Source organism: Scatophagus argus, chromosome 4, assembly GCF_020382885.2.
Source record: "Scatophagus argus isolate fScaArg1 chromosome 4, fScaArg1.pri, whole genome shotgun sequence".
NCBI classification, from domain to species: Eukaryota; Metazoa; Chordata; class Actinopteri; family Scatophagidae; genus Scatophagus; species Scatophagus argus.
This window is the reverse complement of record NC_058496.1, coordinates 5490340-5507284: the sequence shown is the minus strand read 5'-3', so window position 1 is coordinate 5507284 and position 16945 is coordinate 5490340. Positions and strand designations below refer to the sequence as shown.

General features: G+C 43.2%; 1 protein-coding gene across 2 annotated transcripts in view; it reads left to right on the top strand.

Annotated features, from left to right (window-relative positions):
- The window catches only part of kiaa0825 (KIAA0825 ortholog), a 110048-nt gene that overhangs the window by 42803 nt on the left and 50300 nt on the right, over positions 1 to 16945 (top strand). For both annotated transcript variants that reach the window (XM_046387050.1, XM_046387049.1), the window contains exons 19-22: positions 170 to 276; positions 2616 to 2760; positions 4621 to 4776; positions 6280 to 6374. In XM_046387050.1, coding sequence (XP_046243006.1) covers positions 170 to 276; positions 2616 to 2760; positions 4621 to 4776; positions 6280 to 6374 — 503 coding nt within the window. The remainder of the gene's footprint in view (positions 1 to 169; positions 277 to 2615; positions 2761 to 4620; positions 4777 to 6279; positions 6375 to 16945) is intronic.

Here is a 16945-nt window from a genome sequence, read left to right as displayed (position 1 = left end):
AATATGATATCAGTAATATTAATGATAGTAAGCAGGGTGGTTGTTTCATATGTGTTTATGTATGTTTGAAAAATGTGAAACCATCATAACATCACATCTATGGTTAATGTGTACCATCAAATCAACCATTTTACCCCTTTACCTTGATGGTCTGCTGTTTGATCGACAGGGTGTTCCCAAACCCACAATGCACAAAGTGCTGCAGACTCTGGAGGAAAAAAGACCCAAGTGGACAAGCATGCAGCTGCAGAAGGCCCGCAAGCTCTGCTCGGACAGGTGAGAGGTCAACTTCAGGGATTTAGCAAGAGTTATTCATATAGTTGATATGATTGTTTTTGTGCATTAAGGAAAGTGCTAGTCCTGGCCAGTATCCATTATTCATGTGCATCTTAAAAAAATGAGCAAAAAAGCATAACTTTATTCTGATCATCTTGATCATAAAAAAACACTTTTTATAAAAAATTTTCAACACATAATTTTTGTGATTTATCAATGTTAAGATCGATTTTGAGGGCTGATAGTCTGATGAAGGTGGAGGTTCAAACTGACTGATGGTGTATTCAGCTGCCTGAAATTTAATATAGATGCTGGAGAAAACAATGAAAAAGAATGCCGCTCAGATGTGCTTTTTTTTAATTGAGCGTTCAAATTCTGATGTATCGTATCATCGAGATAATTTTTCATTTAAAAGCTTTATGAGTGAGATCAATGAATCTCAGATGTGTTTGTTGTGGTAAATGATGGACATGGCGCCTGACTGAGTGGACTGCAGGCTGGAGTGATGGGAAAACAGCTTTCACTTCGGACTGATCTGTGACCTTTGGCTCGACGTTTTCTAGCTCGTTCCCAGAAATTGTGCCTCTGGTCGCTCACTTCATCATTACAAACTCAGGATGCATCCATCCTCATAAAAAGGTGATTCAGTGCCGCAACATAACATGTACAATTAAAAGAAAAAAATGAAATAAATAGAAACACTGAGTAGATTATGGCCAGTTCTAGGAAATGCAGTCTGTTTCAGTGACAGGAAGACGGGACGAGACAGGAGGAGAAAAAAGAGAAGAGACAGGGCGGTGGAGGGGTGGTGAGGGGTTGAATGGAAAAGTGGAAGAAGAGTGATTATGTATCACCTGTCGGAGGCATTCAGTGGGATCATTACTATTCATTAAACTAACCTTCACAGGGAAGTGACGCCTGGCTTGTAAACAATCAGAATACAGTGTCAGAGGGAGAGAGAGACAGACAGAGAGAGAGAGAGAGAGAGAGAGAGAGAGAGAGAGACAGATAGAGGTGGATGCTTAACTCCAAAAACAACTGGTACTCCACTCACACACAAATGCATATGCACAATTACACACAAACACCCAAAAAAGAGCATTTGCCCCTTCCGAGCCCTCCCACCTTTGTGCCCTCATCCCACTTTCCTTCCTTCCTTCCCCAACTGTAACCCCCCCTTCCCACACCACCCACCTTGTCTTTGCAAAGTAATTTGTAGAGGAGAAGATTATTGTTCTCCATCATGGTGACCCTGGCTGGGCTGACGGGATGCATACACAGATGAAGATGAATGCAGTTATTCCTTGGCGGAGGTCTGCCTCTTTCAGGGCACATTGGCCCTAATGACATGATTGATAGGCTGTCCCAAATCCGGAGGGGCCCTCATTAATCACCCCGCTGACTGAATCCAATCATCTGCTTCACCTGCACAGTGATGGACAGGAAAGGATACAGCGCAGGTGCTGACACGGGTGCACAGCCACCATCGCCGACAACACCACTGTCGGGGCGCCAGGCAAAAGAATGAGGGGATGTACGTGGACGAGAGGGGACTCCTCTTCCTTTGCCACTCTCAATGTCAAGCAGCCAATGGCTGGCTGACAGGCGACACCGCTTCTGCCACCTTATAATTACAAAGGGGAAGAGAGAGAGAACGAGCGAGCGAGAGAACAATGACAGGAAGTGTATGTGAAGGAGAAGGTTTGATGGACGGCAGTGTGATATCCATCTATACAGGGAGGGCAGGAAAATGATGCAGGCGTCTGCCAGGGTTGGGGACTGTACATGCATGAGGACCTTGACACACAATTACACACACGCACATACACACTTAAGAACGCATACACCAGTCATTTTTAGTGCACCAGCAGCTTCGGTCAAACTGCCCCAGCATATCTCATGAATGGTAATGAAAACAGTGAAAATTGTTGTATTATCTAAACGCTCAATAATTTGTATTTTTTTACTCTTTTTGACCAGTGTTAGAGGCATAGTTTTCAGACAGTTTGGTGGAGCAAAGATATTTTCTTGCCAAGAATTTTTAGCTCATTTGCCCTCTGGAGTGAGCGATTTCTCTAAAAGCTTAAAAATATCATTAATTCTAAACTCCAGAGTCGTGTTTCGGTTAATTTTTTTTGCACTGAGCAAATTCCAAATTTCATTGCAAATTCTTCTCTAAACTAGAAAATACTTCCTCAGCCAGAGGTGGTATAGAGATACAAGCTGACACCCTCCCGTTTTCCTGTTTTCTCTCCTTTTCTTTTGCCCCCTCTCCATGTTTTTTCTCTTTGTGTTGTCTCTCCTATCTTCTCCTTTTCCCATTTCTGTTTTTCTCTCAGCATATTTGAGCGAGGAGGGGAGAGCGAAGTCGCTGCAGCTGAACTGACTGAGCAGAAAATAGGCCTGATGCTGCTGGAGGTCTGCCACAAAGCAGGTGGCAGCGACTACCTGAGGCAGATCTATCACATCATCCAAGGCAATGAGGTAGGGAAGCACTCCCTCTCCCCAGCAATTAGGTGGCTGCTGGCCTGAGGCTGCAGGCTGTTCAGGAGGGGGAGACGGAGGGAAGGCGGCTGCTGCTTGTGTGCAGTCTGCTTGTTCTTGATCTTCTGTTGTTCAGGTGACCTCAAGGGTGCAAACCTACAGTGATTTGCTGTGTTATACGCTCACCACATGTAGGGGAGAGGGAGCCACATGGTGTAACCACACTCACTACAGAACTCTTCGCAGGAGACCTGACTGAGAGAGGGCCGCCGTGATTCTTTCTTTTCCCCTAACTTAAGTGGAAGCTGCTTTAGCTAAATTCACTTCAGAGAATAAAAAAGTTTAACAGAATGAAAAGTAGTAGTAGTTCTCTTAATTGGAGTAAATAAATGTAGAATATATAAAGAGAGTTCAGTGAATTTCCCCTAAAGGTTAAATATATGATATTTTGAACATTAGTACACCCGCAAACAACTGTTGTGCAAAGATGTAATGGTGATGGGATCTTGAGACAGAATGATGCCTGGTGCCACACTGCCTCTGTGTATGTTGTAATCTGAGCTGTTATATATTATAGGTAAACAGTACATTAAAATGTGTTTCTGAAGGTATTTTAAGTGAGAACTGGGCTGTGTAGCACGAACATGCGCAGTCAGTATTCTGCAGAGAGGTAAAAATTTTAAGTTTGCACCATGGCTCCGCTCACATCAGGAGTATGTGAAAAAAAAAAAAAATCCTCAAATGCTTGATCAGCAATACTAATACAGAGAGGAGAAACTTCACTGATCATGACGGCACAGTGTATACACAGTGTATTCTGAAGGTATAAGCACAGTAGCAAAGTTGTCTAAACAGCTAAGAGAAGCTTCATTTGGCTGCTTCTTACTGACATGGTCCTCCTATAGGCTGTCTATTAGGACACAACGTGGAATAACACAAATATAAATGCTGTATTAAATTATGCTGCTGTTGAGCATGATGTCGAGCTGCTGAGTTCGTGAACAGCTATAACTCTGGGTGGCAATTTAACAGAATGTCAATGAGATTCCCAAGTAGGCTCTGAGTTACCTCCTGGCAGCTCGACTTCCTCTTCCCACCCAAGGTCGAGGCAAGAGCACACAGGTCAGGGACAGACTGGGCTGGTGGTGAGGTGGACAGATAGGAGGTCTGGAGGCCATGTCAAGCTGACGGATGGGAATGTAGAGAATTCACACCAGGATGCCCATGTACACACACATACTGTCCACGCAGAGACATACACAAGCTCATTACTGTATACTGTACATCTTGCAGGACACCTGCGCTACGACCACAGCAAAGGTTACAGAAACAAAAGCGGAAAGTGTACTGGTGTCCTGAAAACCCCTCTGTTTTTCACTGTATCTTTACACATCTTTATTTGCTCTGTGTTTTCATTACTCTTTTCTGAACAGCTATGATTAATTATACTTTTGTGAGGTTGATCAATTAAGAAATATGTGGATAAGGACCATTCTGCCCATCACTATGCTTGTCTGGGGAAAACGCAGTATAAAACCTGTCTGAACTTGATTAGTTTGTGCTTTTGTTGGGTTGGTTTAACTGTGCGTCAGGGTGAAACAGACTTTCAGAAGTTCATTATCATTATCACATGTGAAATGATGAATACTGCAATAGCAACGAAAATCATTACAAATGTCAGTGTGGTGTACTCTGAATGTATACACTGCTGCTGTGTCAGTGTGAGGAAGTTTGCTTATAAATAATTTCTCTCTGATGGTCTTAGTTTGTCGTAATATTTTTTTTCAATCTTCAACTATTTTTCTCTCTTGTGTTTCTGTCTTCTCTCTCTCTCTCTCTCCCCTTCCATCTCGGATACAGGAATTATTGATGTTTAAACTAAGAGGAAGCACAAACTCGCCCAGTACTCCTCATCACTTGGTGAACTTTGACCTTGGCTCTGAGAGTCATGACGACACTGCGGGCTTCAACCCTCTCCACCAGTTTGACCACATTGGCAAGAAAAAGCTGGACCAGGTTAGCAATTTTAGCTTATTGTCACAGTGTTAATTTGATAGCAAATTATTTATTTATGATTTATTTTAGCTCCGTGACATGTCATATTCTAGTGATTATTGGAGCTTCTTCATGTCTGCAGACTTTGTGCTGTGTGGGTTTACTTGTGATGTGCAGTTCAGTATCATTTTAACTTTCTCCCAAGGCCAGAAGCTTATTGTTGAAGGTTAGGAACTGTTTTAGTCTCTGGTGAACTGGATACTGCGGCAGTCTCTGAAGTTGTCAGGTCTTTCTGCTGCACGGCTTTCCTATTCTCCATAGGTCGCTGCCTTTTCCAAGCAGGAGTTAGGCTGGCAGGAAGAAAAGAACACTGAAAAGGTGGAAAGATGAGAGAAGTTTTCCATTTCCAAAAAAAAAAAAAAATTCAAGCACAGTCTTAAAGTGTACTTCTTTAGGGCTTTCAACAGTATACCCTTTTACCCCAATCTTATCCCCAGGAGTGCCACCCCAGTGTTCAGTTAATTGTCAGATTTTTTTTTTCTCCATGAAGGGAATGAATTGCTACAGGTAGTTTTAGCTCAGTGTGAGAGTTGTCAGCTTTCCTCCTCATTTCCCTCCTACTGCCAAGGGAAATACTGCTGATATCACACAAAACAATCAACAAAGGCTAGCATTTCCTCGAGACAAGGCTTGTGTGTGTCTTTTTAATTTTTAAAACGGATTAAATGTATTTATACATTTGTGATCCCTTGCACTGTAGCCGTGTTGCTGCTATTGTTTTTGGTACACGTTTTAATCCTAAGACCTGTTTTCGGCTTATCACAGGAGACTGCATAGCTTTGCATAGAAACACCCTATTAAGAGAATGATTAAAATGCCTTCTCCGCTTCAGGTGCCTTTGTTGTTTGTCAAATAAAATGGAGGGAGGAGGAGAAAAAGTTACATCCATCAATCACCTGTGAGGACGGAGTAAAGGGGGCAGGGTGGATGGTTGGGGGGAACGAGTGGAGTTCTCCTCCTTTTGTCAATAAAACTCAGCCTGGAGTTAAGAGTGACATTTTGGCAATCAAAGCAATCTGATTTTTATTTGCTTTCCCAATATGGTGCTGGTGCCAAGTGTGTTTGTGTGTGTGTGTGTGTGTGTGTCTATGTGTGTTTAAGAAAAAGAGGGAGCAAAAGATGGAGAGAGAGAGGGTGCGGGTGGAGTCGTGGGGGGTTGGCGGGGTGCCATTGAAGATGGTAAGAAAAAAAGCAGTGCAGTCAGAAGAGTAACGACTCCCTCCCAAAATTGATTTATCTTTCTATAAATGATGGCTACATCCCCCCAAATGGATTTATAAATTAATTGCTGTCTTATTGGAATAAAAACCTTCTTGTGCGGACATGATTGATCGCCTGGTGTCGGTAGCCTGCACTGGAGACCCCCCTCCTCCTTTGTTAGTGGGTCCCAGCTGGAGCGGTAATGCAATGATGGTATTAACCCTGATTAATAACTAACAATACGCTATCCTCATACATCAACAGAGTGCCGTGGTCGACTGGGCATGGGACTGGCCGAGGCTGCTGCCAGCATATCAGGGCATGAGTCAGGTCACCTTCAAAACTCTGCTGGCCAACAGGTAAAACAGCCATTTCACTTGTTACACATGTTCAGTGGCGGCGGCGGGAACGTGTTCGCATGCAAACACAAAGGTGTGTCTTTTTGTGTTTTCATGTTTTTGTTATGATCCTTGCAGATGTTGTGTTTTTTTTGTTTTTGAACAGTTTTTTCATGAAACTTAAAGGATACTGTAGTGCTATAATATTGCGGTGTGGTGTGCTGAATCATGCAGTCCTGCAGTCCTATCTTTGCTAATGTACCCTTGCATGTGTGACTGACAAGATGTTTGCAGATTTTGATAGCTGAGGTATACCTGGTATTTCTGATGTCTTGAAATGACCAGAAAAGTAGTCAGAAACAGAAAAAGAGTTGCTATCTCAGATCTCAGTGTCACCTGATTGAAGAGTTTTCGCCCAAGTCCGCCACTCCTGCCCCATCCTTCTCCACCCTCCTCCTCTCCTGTTCTGCTCTCCTACGGGCATAAATATTTATGCAGGTATGTGACACATATTAGATGGCAATACTTCAGGCTGTTCCCTGTTCTCCATTCACAGCTGTCACGCTGCCAGCTATCAGGGAGCCATGGGGCTACTGCACCTTGTCTCCACGCCTACGCCCAATCCATTCTAAATCACTGCCATTGTAACACACACACACCTTTCTAACAAAGGGCAAGCTCTGCATCTGCCAAGGACACAGGTCTAATAAGGGTGAAGTACGCAGCTCTGTGCTGCGCTGTGACGAGCTTTGTCACTTTCATGCCTCTACCCCCTCCTTCCACACACACACACACACACACACTCCATTCTTCTTCTTCTTATACGCTGCTTTGTTGCATGTTAAAACAGATACTGTCATCGCTTGACTGAGCCAAATTAGTGTTGGAGCACTCATGAATAGAAACTGAATGAAGCTGATATGAAGTCAGATAGGAAGAGAGGGAGAAATGGGAGAGCTTGGACTTGCAGTTTGAGATTGTGAGTGACATGGAGAAAGAGAGAGAGAAGAGTCAATACTGACAAGGCACCGAGATGCAAGAGGAAGGATGGGAATGGGAGGAGGAGGGGGTAAAGGTTATATAATTCACCCTAATCTCACAGTATCAAAGTGTCTGAGATTCTGCCATTTGCCTCATTAGCCTCTCTTTGTTGGGCCAGAGGAGCAGATTTCATGGAGGATTTGGAGAAGGGCTTTGGTTCTGCCTGAGACGCTCGCACAGAGCAGGAAGTTAGTTTCACGGCTGGCGACATGTAAGCTGTCAAAGTTTCCCTCAGATCCATCTCCGACTCAAAAATATCTCTCAAGCTGTAGAAGACCATTCACAGGATAAGCGCACTGATGTCGGATCCACTGATCCATTTGTTAGTGCAGATAAGGATAATGCTTTCTGCATAACCGCAGACTGAAGTGCCCTCGGCTGTTTTCACTGAGGCTTCACAACAATTACTCTTTTACTGACTCCAGTTGCTGGACAAACCACAGAACATAATCTTACACACATGATAATATTAATAGTAATGACACTTTCTTATACTGTACAAAAGCATCTATCATTATGACCTTGTGATATTCTGTGTTTTTTATCTTTCAAGTTTTAGTCTCCTTGAATGACTTTCCATGCCTGTACACAGCCAATATTTTATTTTTGCTCCCTGGACTGTGTGAGTTAGCAGTGTGGCCCATTGGCCTCCTATATATTGTTACAGTGGCAGGACAGTTATTGTGCCCAGGGTTTATATCACATTCTAATGGAGCAAGGCTATGAGTTAAGGGCGGTAGGCTTTTACACCAGCGCTGTTAAATCACTGTTCAGATGACTTCATTAGCAGAGCAGGACACATGCTGAGACGCTTGCGCCTGCACACACATAAATACACACACACACACACACGCTTTCACCCTGCTACCTTGACAGTGTAGCATCGGAGCCAGACAGGAGGGAGAGTGGATTTATACAGGTGTGTGTGTCCTTCTTTGTCACCTGTCACTTCAGTTCTCTCTGCACGAAGGCTCATCCATCATCTGCAGATTGAGCTTTTCAGCAGAAACCAGACTGATTAATACTACCCCAGGACCCCCAGGGTTGACTGGCTGACTGGTTGACCTGGCTTCCTGGCAGGCTGGAGGTTTGAGTGCATAGATGGATCACTTTTGGAAGGGCTAGCATTTTAGCCTGTATGTTTGCTAGATACATTTCTGACTAAGTGATCGACAGGCTTGCTTAGACACTGACTGGTTGGTGCAATGGATGTAGGAAGCAGTGATTACTGGAACAGTGGATTAATGACAGGCTGAATGGTATTTTGACTGAATGGATAGAAGGCTGACTAAGCTGTTGGTTTGTTGTGTCTGTATTTTTTTGTTAAATGACAAGTGTCAGAAATGGATTGATGGAAAGATGATGGACTGACTGACTGAGGGGATAAGGGGCTGATGTCTGCTGATGGCTTTGTTTTCATAACCGCGTCTTAAGACTTTCTTTATACCATCTCACTTTAAACCATGTCAGTTCGCCTACGCACTGTGATAAAAATGAATGTGTCACTGAATGAAAGAAGTATGCTGCAGAAAGACCACATTATGTGGTATTCAGTAATAACAGTTCAAGGGCAGACCTCAATAGGATCACAGTACATTTAAGATTTATATCAACCATCCTGATCTGTATTCACTCATTTCTCTTAATATGTAGACACTCATATTAAGAGAGTTTTAAAGTAAGGTTCCCTTTTTTGAAATACCAAAATCAATGACATTACATACCCAGGTTAAATACCCACTTGACGCTTCACCTTGAACAAATTGTTCACCAAGGGGTTGTGTTAATTGTCATGATCTACTGAAATGTGTCCACATCACCTCACTCTCTGACCTCAAGTTATGAGCCACCCTTTGTTGTGGAGGCATGGAGTCAAAGGTACTGAATGATTCAGCTGAGAGTTTCTCTTCACATAGTGTCAATGAAAAGATTTGTCCTTGGTCCATCTTTGAAATCCTCTTTTCTTCAGAGAACAACCCTGTCACAACATGCTTTTAGTTCAAAAGGAACTCAACCCCTGTGTAGGTTGGATTTAATGGAGGCAATGATGGCTCTTCTTTTTTTTATTTTAACTCTCATTGTGATACAAGGCCTGTATGTACTGCAGTCTTTTGTGACATTTTTGCTTTGAATCCAAGAAAAATAAAACAAATCTCTGAACAAAGTGTATATTGCCACGTACTAAAGTCACATTTTAACTGTCATCTGCCAAGGTGACTTTTTGAGACACTTTCCTTGTGTCTGTATGTCGGAGAAGGTCCTCTGACCTGCTTCATAAGAGGTAGCCAAGTATGAGAGATGAAGCTTCATGTGTCACAGGGCAGCTCCTCCACTCCATCATAAGGACCTAATATCATCCAAGGACAACTCTGGTCTGGGTACCTCTTCTCAAAATCAGCACGGGACAATGTAGACGTCATACACATGCCAACAGTAGATTTAAAGTTGCTGTGGCTTAAACTGCTTTCACAGGTAATCATCTGAGTAAGCACTCGTCCTCATGATTTTATTTCACAAACTGACAGCAAGACAGTACTAACAACATTGACCCACAGATTTAGCAGTTTAATATTGTAAGCCACACTGTAACTACTGAACGCTAAAGCATTTCCTCTGCATTGTCTCATTGTTGCTACTACCCCTCAGGTCCATAACAATAGCAGTTTGTGGAAAAATGCCAGTCTGTGGCATTCTCTTGCTTGAGCGGCTCCTTAAATTGCGGCGATAGACGCTTGTGCTTTCAGGAAGTGGGCAATTGCCATCTGTTCCCAGGCTCTGCCATATGGTGGGCCTTTTTCTCGGGGAATAAAATAAAAACAAATATGTCAGAATGTTCGTCTTCCTCCACGGACGCTGATCAACCTGGGGAGAAGCTGGATCTCTGTGTGTCTGGATTAATGGTCTTACTTTACGCTTCAGGGAACGAGGGAGTGTGTGCTTTTGGTTGGTGTGGCATTGTGCGTGTGTGTATGCGTGTGCATGATCTGTGTAGGTGGTGCACATACTAATGCACATTTATGTACCTGGAAGTATTTCTGCAATCATTTATCTGACTTAAAGGGTGGTATCCCCTTACCATTTTGAGCTGGTGGTTTAGCTCATCTTGGAAACATTAAACAACACTGGAGACAAGATCTTCAAGGTTAGCCAGAGTGACATTTCATGGCTGCTACCGCCAAAGAAACACTAAGAAACGCTCTCAAGCCAACATCAGACTCTTCGTCTTGCAAGGCCAGAAATTCAAAAGACTTGTCACTTTTGAAAATCAGGAGAGTGTGATGTGTCATTGAGGAAGGGCTTCTTTCTTCTCTCGTCGATCCCCTTGTGTGTGTCCTCTCTGCTGAGTGACAGCTAGGGATGGGAGTTTGTGTTGGTGGAGACAGAATACATCTTTTGTGTGCTTGGTTATACATGGTCTGTTTTGTCTTTGCTACCCCTGGACAGCACTGACACATTGAGGTTTTCATTAGCCGTAAGCAGGTGGCTGAGGAGAGGGATGAGATGAGCTTGTGCGCATGAGTCCGCTTCCACGCCTGTCTGTGCGCGTACGCATCTGCACTGCACCAACTTGAATACTGCGTGGATATCATGGAGGGCGTACATGTGTCTGCCTGCGTGTGTGTGAATGTTCAGTGTTATATTTCAGTGTGTGTGATATTTGGAGGTTTGCTCCAAAGGCGAATAAATCAGTGATGCTTGGGATAAGGCCGTGGCCCCTCCTCAAACTGCACAGACAAGCTGAGAGGCTCATTAATCAAACGGCCAGTCACAGATGTGATGGCTTCCACACAAACCGCCAGCAGACTGTGAAAGTCACATCCAACAGAGTCAACTGTCATCCAGGCAGGCAGGCAGGCCACACTTTTCCTCTCACCCTCTCCCTCTCTCCGTTTCCCCTCTGTTGTATTTATCTCTCAGTAACCCTTTACCTACTCTCACCTCCAAGCATGATGCCTCGGTGTGATACATCTGAAATATTTGTCTCATTCCTCTAAAAACGATCTGGAGGCTTGAGGAAAATCTATCTTCTGAGAGCGGTCATGGTCAAACCATTCTAGGAACATGAGACATCAGTCTACTGCACATCGCTCTGTGGTCTGTGGTTACAGCAGTACTTTGTGGTACAGTGCAGTTGAACAATATCTTTTTCTCCAGCCCATATTCTCTTCTCACCCAAATAGTCATTCGAGTTATGAATGTGGATAGAGTGGCAGTAATTCTGAAATTTACATGCAGATGCAGATCACAACAGGGACTTTCGTAACATCACATTCTAAATACACAGACAGCTTTGCAGCTTCAACTGCTTCCGCTCTTCTGGGAAGGATTTCCACAAGATTATGGATATCAGGGAAAATTTGTGCCTATTCATGCACTAGAGCATTATGAGATCAGACACAGATGTTGGACCAAAAGGTCTGGCTCACAATCTCCGTTCCAGTTCATCCCAAAGGTGTTGGATGGGGTTGAGGTCAGGACTCTGTGTGGGCCAGTCAAGTTCTTCCACACCAAACTCATCCAACCATGTCTTATGGAGCTTTGCTTTGTGCACTGGGGCACAGTCATGCTGGAATAGAAAAGGGCCTTCAACAAACTGTTGCCACAAAGTGGGAAGCACAGCATTAAGATTTCCCTTCACTGGTCAACCCCTGTGAAACAGCCCCATACCACAATTAAATTCAATAATAAAGAGATGAGTCTGAGTACTTTTGTCTATATAGTGTATATTCTTAACTGTGTCCAGTTGTGTATGCTAACACAGTAAGAACATGTTCTGGGGTGCACTCTGGAGGAAACTGTGGCTGCTTCCTTCATGGAAATACTGTCATGTGAAAATGAGTTTTCCTATCTCTTTCTGGATGGTTATACCATATTCTAACCATTTCTCTGCTTCACTCTCCGCTCCCCATGGGTTTGAATTAGTTACAGTTGTTAACAATAGTTGCAATAATATCACTATTCATTCACAGAATTGTCAGTGCGCAGTACCACGAGGCAAGCTTCTCAGCAGGATTATCTGATTATTCCTTATGTATTGCGAACTTTCTGCAGTTTCACCTGACCTCTTTTTCACAAATATTCAGATTTCATATAATTTTGTAACAAAAATAGCAACATCTGTGATTGTTCCATCTTCCAACCTTGGATGGATAAATAGTTGGAGAGGCTTGTAACACCAGAGCTAAGTGAAACTGCCACTTAATCTACTGCAAAGCTCTCGAGGATGGAGAAAAATGCTGGATGGAACGGGCAAAACAAAGCCACCCGTTACTGATTAAAAATAGCGAGTCTGAAGGATCTCCAAATACACTGGAGTATTTGGTGGTACAAATATAAAGACAGTGCTCCACAGAGCTATGCTTTTGTCCTTGTGGTGGAGGGAGAGGAATTTCTGTTGTTACAGAGCCAGAATTTTGTGGATGACACCAGTGCATTTGGAGCCTTACAAAATTGATAACTTTTTTGTGCACAGGCTATACGAGCAGTTACTTAAACCAGGTTTTTTTGTGAATATTAGATGAGCTATGATTCAGCAACTTTATGGCCTGTTTAACAATTTGTCTTCCGACGACAGCATTGTCTCTTTTTTCCAGTGTAAAAACTGGTAGCAGAAACTAATGATCGCCCTCCAATTGGCATGCTTGTTTAGTCATACGAAGGATGTTGATAGTAGAGTGAAGTGAATTGTGATCCCTGTCTGTCATCTTGTGTGCAGCCTCTTTAAAACTGAGCCTTGCCAAATTACATTGAGTGAAATTGTGGGTTGTCATTATGAGCCTTGTGCAGTAGAAATAATCTCAAAATTGTCTGAACATTCAGTACCACTGCTGTTTCACACTTGTTTATCATCAGGTATTTTATTACCACTCCTGACTTTTGCTTTTGCAAAAACTTTTGCTTAGAAATTCTAGTTATGTGCACTGGGTATTTGTTTTTTGTCAGCTCAGTCAGAAAAATAATTTCGTATTGTTGCCCCTGGAACCAGTTTTGTCAACCAGTTTAGATGGACTGGGACTCACTTAAAGACATGGTGGGCTGTTTGACGTTGTTGCCATGTTTCCTGCTGATTTGCCTGGTTCACTTTTTAGCTGACTGCAGAAGTCCATTGTCAAGAGCCAGACTGTGACCGTCTGTTCCAGTCCATCATTGTATTCTTCTTCTTTTTCTTACTATGCTCTGCCATGTGCCATCTTTATTCAAAGTCTCTGGAGGTGGCTCTGAGTTAGGCTTTTAGCTTGCAGAATATGTCTGATTATTTGATGAGTGTACTGAAGGATTATGCTGTAAAACTCAGTGCTGAACTGAAAAAGCTAATAATGATATTTTAGTTTACCGAGTCAATACTGCTGTCAAGAAGGGCTGTGCTGCATATACTCATATCATTCAAATGGTAATAGTGGTGGTTGATATTACTAATGGCTGAATTAGTGGTCTAACACATACAAACACACATTTATCTGAACATGTGTGTGTTGGAGCACTGCTGTATCATAGGGCTTGGAGAGGTGCACTCTCTAATCCCTGTGCTAAAACTGTAAGAAATGTGTTCAGATACGTTCAGGTATTTTTGCAATACTTTGAGTCTTTCATTTAGTGTAAGTCACTCTCAAGCAGGGCACCGGCTAAAAGCAACCTACACAATGTCTTTGTGGGTGCGCTCTTTTGTGAAGCTGCCTGACGGTGAAGGTTTGTTTTGGTGGTACATCATGAGGTTGTATCCTGTCGCCAGGCTCATTAGCCCGGCGGCGGCACCCAGGCTGCCCCAGCCAATCGCTGCTCTCCATGCGGCTCTGCCATTTGCATGTGGTCCAGGAAGAGATAATTAGAGGGATCTCTGCCTGTCACTGTTAATCTGGGACTTAGTGAAGGGCTGTGACGCCGACATGCTGATGGACTGACACACATGTCTACACACTCACACAGTGTGGTCGCATGCTCATGCACACACATTGGTATCCAATACACACATGCAAAGAGCAAGCAGAGTACCTGGACACACACATTCGCACACATACTGACACCATGCACAGGCAAACACACTTGAAAACATGCACAAACACTTTATTAACTCTCTCTTTTGACCTGAGAATAATACAGTTGTCTGTTTCTCATCTTTTTATCTTTAATTCTACAACATATCACACCAAACTATATCAGAGCTCCTTCTCTACAGCTATGTGAATGATAGCATGTTGACTCAGTGGCTGTTTACACCAGTCGTACTCTGCTGTTGACACAGGTTTTAGATCCCTGTTCAGATAGACTGTGAGCTTGTTGCTTCCCAAACAGGCAGAATGCTCGCTAAGCCTTTTTGAACAAGCCCAGCTGTCAGCCTTATATACTTTCACATGCGCATACACGCACATATACACACACACACACCCCGACAAACACGTACATGTGCTCAAATACTGGCACGTTACCAGCCACACACATGCTGAAAACACACAAACTCACTCACACATCGCTGATTGGCAGGCCCCCTGTTTTCCCATAATTCCGACTGATTTATCCAATCAATCTCACTTGGAGAGCTGCTAAAGCGTTGACTAATATTAAGAGTAGAACATGCGACAATTAAAACATCCTTCAGGTAATTACAGAGCTGGTTTAACAGCAAACAAGTGAGGCATTTTATATATTCAGCTTGTTTCCAGTGTGTTTTATTTGTACCTGTTTGATAGTTAATCGGAGGAAATGAGGTACATCTGTGAACGTTACTGCCTTTGGTGCAAGTCACATATTATGTAAAATAGCATATCATTAGATGAATATGTCTATGCAAATACCAACTCTGTTCATCTAACTGAATATCATAGACAGCACTTCCTATAGAAGGAAATCCAATGATAGAGGATGTTCTTGTCAGTGCAAAGCCTATTTTCCACCCAAATGACAGCTAGTCCTCTTTGTACACTGTGGGACTGTTTAATGGTGCATGTTGAGAGAGAGGGTGAGCACCTTTGCTGACCTCATCTGTCCTGCTCAGTGACCCTGTGTCACCACTGATGACACATAATAGTTGACACCTGACTTTAGGGGCTCTTTAAGTGCCAAGAGTGTCCAAGGCCCTGGATTCATATTCTAATGTGGTCATCTTTGTACTCTGCGCCTCCACCTTTTGTCCAGGAGCTCTCTCTACACTTGTTTCCACTTTTGCTTTGCCTTTCTTCATCACTCACTGTCTTTTTTTCTTTTGTCTTACAGATGAAAACACACATGGAATCACACACACACACACACACTAACACTTAGACCTACTCAGACACACTCTTGTTGAATTGAAATCGCCTGTTCCACCCCTTGCCCCTGTGCCATTACAGGTAAGCACAGAGGTGCACTTGGCTTGACAAATCTATAGACATCCTGAGCAGACACTCCAGCTGGAATCCAGCCTCTCCTCTCCTCTCCTCTCCTCTCCTCTCCTCTCCTCTCCTCTCCTCTCCTCTCCTCTCCTCTCCTCTTGTTGCTACTGGCTCTCCTCAGCGTCCTCTTTTTACCCTGACATGGACTTCATTTTCCTGCCTTCACACACCTTCACTAGCTAGTCCTCATAAATGTTGAGTATAACAGTTAGGGCTGGGTAGTGCTTAGATTTTAATGACTCTGACTCAGATTGCACTTATTGATTCCTCAGTTATAATTTGGCACACAGTATTATTCAGTTCAGCAAAAAATGTCCTTAAAGTAAAAGCTTACTTTTTTTTTTTTATCAGCCATTTGACATCATATAAATGACAAGGTATTTTGTGATTAAAAAAGCTATGCTCAAGGTAAGTGATGGCTACTTTACAGTTGGCTGAACTAGCATTAGGCCTGTAACTGGGGTATTAGAAACCATTGCATTCTTTCAACATGCTGCATCAAGTGATTTGGCTTGTCATACACTAGCCAAGTTAAACAAATGTGTTGCTGTGCGTGAAACCTGTGATGTCGATGGCAGCGTATTAGGTCCAAACTTCATTTTCAAGACTCAAGTAGCAAATTCTTGATAAATCTTTGGTAATTCTGAATTTAAATGCCTGTTCTGATTCAGAACAAGCTCTGATTGGCAAGACCAAGCAAGATCACCATATACCGTAAGGGTGGTGAGCAGGTAGTCTGCGAGTCAGTCAGTGGCAAGTGCTGTGTGCTTGCACTCTCTCTTCCCGTTGCCTTCCACTCTCTGTTTCCCCCACCTTTGCAGATTTTTACTCAGTTTTTCCTCATCTCTTTCTCCTCATACCTGCTCTGGCTCTCCCCTCTCTCCTGTCTTCTCAGGGAAACCATCATGGGTCATGTTTTTCTGAGTCTTTGATCACTGAGTAGTCTTTCAGCATGTTGACTACAAGGCCTCTCACCTCCCCAGTGGTTGTTGCAAAAGAGGGGGCACACTTATCTGGCTTCTATGATGTTAATGGTTGAAAGCATTTGCTGATGTTGAAAGCGTGTGTGTGTGTGTGTGTGTTTGTGTGTGTCCACTCAGACATGATGAAAGACTTTGTTATAGCAGTGGTTTGTGATCATGTTGCAGATATATTATAGCTACGTTCAGAGTTGGTTGATAGGAA